Here is a 7,117-nt window from a genome sequence, read left to right on the forward strand (position 1 = left end):
GCATGCACCATTACGCCAGGCTAATTTTTGTATTTTTGGTCATGTTGGCCAGGTTGGTCTTGAATTCCTGGCCTCATGAGATCTGCCTGCCTCGGCCCTCCCAAGGTACTGGGATTACAGGCGTGAGCCACCGTGCCCAGCCTGGCACATGTGTGTTTAAAAGTATTTTTAAGCCGGGTGCGGTAGCTCACGCCTGTAATCCCAGTATCTTGGGAGGCCGGGGTGGGCAGATCACTTATGGTCAGGAGTTCCAGATCAGCCTGGCCAACATGGTGAAACTCTGTATCTACTAAAAATACAAAAATCAACCGGGTGTGGTGGTGGGTGCCTGTAATCCCAGCTACTTGGGAGGCTGAGGCAGGAGAATGGCTTGAACCTGGGAGGAGGAGGTTTCAGTGAGCTGAGATCACACCACTGCACTCCAGCCTGGGCAATAGAGCAAGACTCTGTCTCAAAAAAGAGTATTTTTAAAAATCTGAGGCTGGGTGTAGTGGCTCACGCCTGTAATCTCAGCACTGTGGGATGCTGAGGCAGGAGGTTCACTTGAGCTCAGGAGTTGGAGACCAGCCTGGGCAACATAGTGAGACCTCATCTGTACTAAAAAGTTTAAAAAAAAAAGTATTTAAAAAAATCTGAACAAAAGCACAACTAAATCATAACTGAAATTACTCTGAGGAAAAAAGAAAGGATTCTAAGATGGGAAAATGAGGGGTCAAAGGGATCTTTAGTTTTATCAGTAATTTCCCAATATTTTAAAAAGAGGCTGGGCGTGGGGGCTCATGCCTGTAATCCCAGCACTTTGGGAGGCTGAGGTGGGCAGATCACCTGAGGTCGGGAGTATGAGACCAGCCTGACCAACATGGAGAAACTCAGTCTCTAAGAAAAATACAAAATTAGCCAGGTACGGTGGCACATGCCTGTAATCCCAGCTACTTGGGAGGCTGAGGCAGGAGAATCGCTTGAACCTGGGAGACGGAGGTTGGGGTGAGCCGAGATTGCGCCACTGCACTCCAGCCTGGGCAACAAGGGTGAAGCTGCATCTTAATCAAAAAAAAATTTTAGCTGGGCATTTGGCCAGGCACAGTGGCTCACGCCTGTAATCCCAGCACTTTGGGAGGCCAAAACGGGCGGATCACTAGAGGTCAGGAGTTCAAGACCAGGCTGGCCAAAATCGTGAAACCCCATCTCTACTGAAAATACAAACATTCGCCAGGCACAGTGGCTCACGCCTATAATCCCAGCACTTTGGGAGGCCAAGGCAGGCGGATCATCTGAGGTAAGGAGTTTGAGACTAGCCTCACCAACATGGGGAAACCCCGTCTCTACCAAAAATACAAAATTAGCCGGGCGTGGTGGCAAGTGCCTGTAATCCCAGCTACTAGGGAAGCTGAGGCAGGAGAACTGCTTGAACCCGGGAGGGAGAGGTTGCGGTAAGTCGAGATCACGCCATTGCACTCCAGCCTAGGAAACAAGAGTGAAACTCTGTCTCAAAAAACAAAACAAAAAAAACCAAAAAAACCCCAAAATTAGCTGGGTGTGGTAGCAGGCTCCTGTAATCCCAGCTACTCCGGAGGCTGAGGCAGGAGAATCACTTGAACCTAGGAGGTGGAGGTTGCAGTGAGCCAAGGTCGCACCACTGCACTCCAGCCTGGGCGACAGAGTAAGACTTTGTCTCAAAGAATATAGGTCGTCGCACCACTGCACTCCAGCCTGGGCGACAGGATGAGACTTTGTCTCAAAGAATATAAACAACGAATATATGCGTGTGTGTGTGTGTGTGTGTGTGTGTGTGTGTGTGTGTGTATGTGTATATACATATATATGTATCTTATGTTATTAAAATCAGTTTATAAGGAGGGAAAAAAGCAAAATTCAGTAATAAGAGAAAGACCAACTGTCAGCTTAAATTGTAGGGCTCCTTTTAAATGTTCAGTTATACACAAAGAACCCTCCTTTAATTTAAGATTAAATTTAACCTTCAGCTGAAGCAAGACTGACAGGTAAGAGCAAAGAGTAAACACATCTTTTGTGAAAAAGAAAAGGTTGGGTTCATGGAACTTTCTAGTACTCTGTTGAAATCAAGAAGGGCACACACATTGTTAGACAATAGAAGAGGGGAAGAGGATTTAAGCCTCAGAGCCTTCACAGGTACATTATGAGCCAAAGAAGCAGAAAATAACAAGCCATCTGAAAGATGGTTTTGGCACTGTGATGCTACACATGAGAAACTCTATTAATGTGATAACTGGAACTGGGGTTATTTAAAGATTATTAAAATCAGGAACAAACCAGTTATTCACAACTGTACAGTTATACCATTTGCTTTCTTTCTTTCTTTCCTTTTTTTTTTTTGAGACAGGGTCTTGCTCTGTTGCCCAGGCTGGAGTGTAGTGGTGTGAGTTCATTGCAGCCTTGACCTCCCAGGCTCAAGCAATCCTCCCACCTCAGCCACTGGCATAGCTGGGACTATAGGCGTGTGCCACCACACCTGGCTAATTTTTAAAACTTTCTGTAGAGATAAGGACTCACCGTGTTGCCCAGGCTGGTTCTAAATTTCTGGCGTCAAGCAATGTTCCTACCTCAGCCTCTGAAAGTGTTGGGATTACAGGCGTAAGCCACTGGTCTGGCCTTTTTATGACAGGATTACCAGCAACGGTCTGCTAACCAGACTTTCTTTCTTTCCTTCATTCATGATAAATAATTTAAAAAGTCATGGTCATCTATGAGGAAGATAATCTGGATTTCCAGTTCCTTGAGCTCCCTGACTCATATTCCAGAAGATCCACTATGACCCCAAGGAGGTGGGCTCCAAGTTTGCGACCTTTCAAACACTGCTGTTCCCGTTAAGAGAAAGCCCATTGGCCGGACATGGTGGCTCACACCTGTGATCCTAGCACTTTGGGAGGCTGAAGTGGCAGGATCACTTGAGGTCAGGATTTTGAGACCAGCCTGGGAAACATAGCGAGACCCCATGTCTGTTAAAAAAAAAAAAAAAAGCAAGAGAGAAACCACATTTTATGGGCTGTCTGTGCTACCAATACAGGCTGAGCATTACCTGAGGAGAATATTGACTTTGGGGAAACCTTCCCATTTTTCTCTGCATTCTGGACATTCTGTTTTCTTTGAAGATGCCCACCATAAAGCAAGGCAGTGACGGCAGAAGCTGTGTCCACAGTTCAAGGTGGTGGGGTTAACCAGGATGTCGTAGCAGCAGTGGCAAGAAAATTCACTAACAGAAATCTGAGGGCCGGTGCTTTTGAGAGGTTCGTCTTTCTCAAGGTCTATTGTGTTCAGATAGTTTTTCTGAGGTTCTTCCATCTCTTAGCAAATTCTGGGTTCCAGAGACATAAAAAATTTCAGACGTAGAAAACTGCTGCAAAACATCATTAATCTAGAAAAAAAAAAACAGAGACAAAAATAAGGCAAATAGTAGTTGTGTGAAGAGCAGTTAATATAAAAGTATTGACATTCTATTGAAGCGCTAATTTTTTTTTTTTTTTTTTTTTTTTTTGAGATAGAGTCTTGCTCTCTGGCCCAGGATGGAGTGCAGTGGCATGATCTCGGCTCACTGCAACCTCCACCTCCCGGGTCCAAGCAATTCTCCTACCTCAGCCTCCCCAGTAGCTGGGACTACAGGTGCAAGCCACCACGCCCAGCTAATTTTTCGTATTTTTTTTTTTAGCAGAGACGGGGTTTCACCGTGTTAGCCAGGATGGTCTCGATCTCCTGACCTCGTGATCCACCTGCCTTGGCCTCCCAAAGTGCTGAGATTACAGGCATGAGCCACTGCGCCCGACCTGATTTTTTTTTGGGGCGGGGGTTGGGGGAGGCTTTCTGATAAAGACCAGAAAACCTTCTAGACAAATTGTAAAGGAGATGTAATACTAAAGCTCTAATTTTTATTAATTAATTCATTCATTCTCAACAAGGCTGGAGTCCAGTGGCACAATCACAGCTCACTGCCGCTTTGACTTCCCAAGCTCAGGTGCTCCTCCACCTCACCCTCCTGAGTAGCTGGGACTACAGGTGTGCACTACTACACCTGGGTAATTTTTTGTATTTTTAGTAGAGATGCAGTTTCGCCATGTTGCCCAGGCTGGAGCTCTGATTTTTTTTTTCCTCTTTTTAATTAATTTTTTTTGCACACAAAACAATAAACATTTTCTAAAAATACATACAAACAAAAAGATGCGTATCAAACATATTAGGAAGGTTGCACATGGGAAGACGGGGAGTAGAAATGGGGAGTGGGAATTAAAGAAAATAAATGAGAGACGGACTTTGTATGGATCAATGATAATAACTCAATCCTCTATTTGACAAAGAAGAAGGAGAAGGAAGAGGAAGAAAAAGAAAGTGGGATAAAGGATCAGAAAGGGAGGAAAATAGAAAAAATTAGAGTATGACTCCAGGGTGGAGCTCTGATTTTTTAAAGTGACAGATTTGATTTATTAAGATCCACATACCATAAACCACATAATCAGCATTCAATTTCTTTCTGGCCTGTTATACTTTTCAAAAGTAGTAAAGCAAAATAATATGTGTGGTGGAAGGTTCAATAGACTCGAAAGATGTGGGCAGAAATTTCTGGATCATTCTCCTTCACTAACTTCCTTAGAAAATGAAATTTCCCTGATCTCAGTGTTCTCAATTAAATTTCCCTTTTTTTTTTTTTTTTTTTTGAGACGAAGTCTCACTCTGTCACCCAGGCTGGAGCGCAGTGGAGAGATCTTGGCTCACGTCAACCTCCGCCTGCCAGGTTCAAGCAATTCTGCCTTGGCCTCCCAAGTAGCTGGGATTACAGGTGCATGCCATTGGGCCCAGCTAATTTTTGTATTTTTAGTAGAGATGGGTTTTCGCCATGTTGGCCAGGCTGGTCTTGAACTCCTGACCTCAAGTGATCCACCCTCTTCAGCCTCCCAAAGTGCTGGGATTACAGGTGTGAGCCACCACATCTGGCTTTAATTTTTGTATTTTTAGTAGAGGCGGGTTTTCACCATGTTGGCCAGGTTGGTCTGGAATTCCTGACCTCGAGTGATCTGCCGGTCTTCGCCTATCAAAGTGCTTAGATTACAGCTGTGAGCTACTAAGCCTGGCCTCAATTAAATTCCCAAAGACCTTTCCAGGTCTATGATTTTAAATAAACCAGCTTCTTGGCCTGGTAAAATGTCTGGGGTTGGTAACAACAGATATGCTTCCTATAAATAACACTTTTTGTGCACACAAATCTGCCTTCTCATTAGGCAATCATTATTTTATAAATATTTGACTTCAGAGGCTCTAATGCAATTCCAAGAAGTGAGTGAAGCCTCATTTTCCAGCTGTGCCAGGCCAAATCTGCCATGACTCAATATACCCTTTCCCCCCGGATCAACCCAAGAATGCATCTCATGCCCTCTGGATCCAGCCAGCTTGGTGCCACAGAAATGCTAAAGTTACTAATACGCAAATGACAAAGGTACGCAAATGACAATGGACCATTCTCTTCTCATTTTCATCTGGGTTTTAGAAGATATTTTTAAATTTTTTTTTTAATTGAGAAGTAGTATGACACAGATCTTGGAGTTAGACTCTCAACTCCCCCAAGTCACTAGCTCTGTGACTCTGCAGAAGTTACTCGAGCTTTCTGATCAAGTTTCCTCAACTATGAAATGGTGGTCACAGTACACAAACCATCAAGATTTCTTGTGAGGATTAGAGACAGTGAAGGAAAGTGGCTCAGAATTTGTATGGTGTAAATACGGGATACAGAAATGATTATTCATACTATTTCTGGTTAGTTTCTCAATCTTGCTATTGTGAAGGAAAAGAATGAAAATCGCTCTCCACCGCCCACACTGGCCACGCAGGGAAGGGCTCATGCTTGATCTCTGGAGGCACAGTGGTTAGGAATACAGGTCCCATGGCTGGGCTGCCTGGGTTCTCACTCCACCTCTGCCATTTACCAGCGGTGAGGCTCAGCTTGCTCACCGTATAGATGAGGGACAACGACAGCACTTAACCACAGTGGGAGTTTTGCAGCATTAAAGAAGAGAATTCGAGTCAAGTGCCTAGTACAGAGCCTGGCACATGGTAAGTCTACCATAAATGGTAACAATTCACTGGATTTTTATTTTATTTTTTATTTTATTTTTTGAGACAGAGTTTCGCTCTTTTTGCCCAGGCTGGAGTGCAATAGCGCAACCTCAGCTCACTGCAACCTCCGCCTCCTGGGGTTCAAGCGATTATCCTGCCTCAGCCTCCTGAGTAGCTGGGATTACAGGCATGTGCCACCACATCCGGCTAATTTTGTATTTTTAGTCGAGACAGGGTTTCACCAAGTTCGTCAGGTTGGTCTTGAACTCCTGACTGCAGGTGATCCGCCCGCCTTGGCCTCCCAAAGTGCTGGGATTACAGGTGTGAACAACCGAGCCTGGCCCAATTCACTTGATTTTTAAAATACAGTGATCAGAGAATTTTATCATCCTTTATAGGGTACAAAATTTTACATATGACATAAAAACACCATATTTTAAATAAGTAAATCTAGAAATAGAGATCAGAAGACAGTAGTAGGTGTGTTTAATGGGGGACGGTTATGAGTGACTTTTTTGGGTTTTTTTCTGCATTTATCAAGTTGTTTTTTAATGGAAACGTGTGATTTGTATAGTAATTGTAAAAAACATAATACAGTTGTAAAAAAATATATTGTATTACTTGTGGCCAAACATAGTGGGAGAGCTTCAACTCAGGGAAGAAACGCAGCTACATTTTATGCCCCATGTTAAAGAGTGGAATGGAGATTACTCATCCAAGCAATAAAAAGATAATTAGGTCAAGATAAGATAAACATAAATTTAAAAAATATAACTAGGCTGGGCGCAGTGGCTCATGCCTGTAATGCCAGCACTTTGGGAGGCCGAGGCGGGTGGATCATAAGGTCAGGAGACCGAGACCATCCTGGCTAACACGGTGAAACCTCGTCTGTACTAAAAAACAAAAAATTAGCCGGGTGTGGTGGCAGGCACCTGTAGTCCCAGCAACTCGGGAAGCTGAGGCAGGAGAATGGCGTAAACCCGGGAGGCGGAGCTTGCAGTGAGCCGAGGTCGCGCCACTGCGCTCCAGCCTGGGCGACAGA

General features: G+C 44.3%; 1 protein-coding gene and 1 non-coding gene across 2 annotated transcripts in view; both read right to left on the reverse strand.

Moving 5' to 3' along the window:
• Positions 1-230: 230 nt before the first annotated feature.
• LOC131382356 (zinc finger matrin-type protein 1-like) overlaps positions 231-7,117 on the reverse strand; it is a gene marked incomplete at both ends in the record, with an annotated part of 10,076 nt that continues 3,189 nt past the window's right edge. Inside the window, 3 exons of the mRNA XM_058433933.1 lie at positions 231-255; positions 565-575; positions 1,528-1,574. Of these exons, the coding sequence (XP_058289916.1) occupies positions 231-255; positions 565-575; positions 1,528-1,574 (83 nt within the window). The remainder of the gene's footprint in view (positions 256-564; positions 576-1,527; positions 1,575-7,117) is intronic.
• LOC116462812 (U7 small nuclear RNA) lies at positions 3,826-3,887 on the reverse strand. The gene has a single exon (XR_004246467.1). It is a non-coding gene; the product is annotated as a U7 small nuclear RNA (small nuclear RNA).

Source organism: Hylobates moloch, unplaced genomic scaffold (genome assembly GCF_009828535.3).
Source record: "Hylobates moloch isolate HMO894 unplaced genomic scaffold, HMol_V3 SCAFFOLD_23, whole genome shotgun sequence".
Classification (NCBI taxonomy): domain Eukaryota; kingdom Metazoa; phylum Chordata; class Mammalia; order Primates; family Hylobatidae; genus Hylobates; species Hylobates moloch.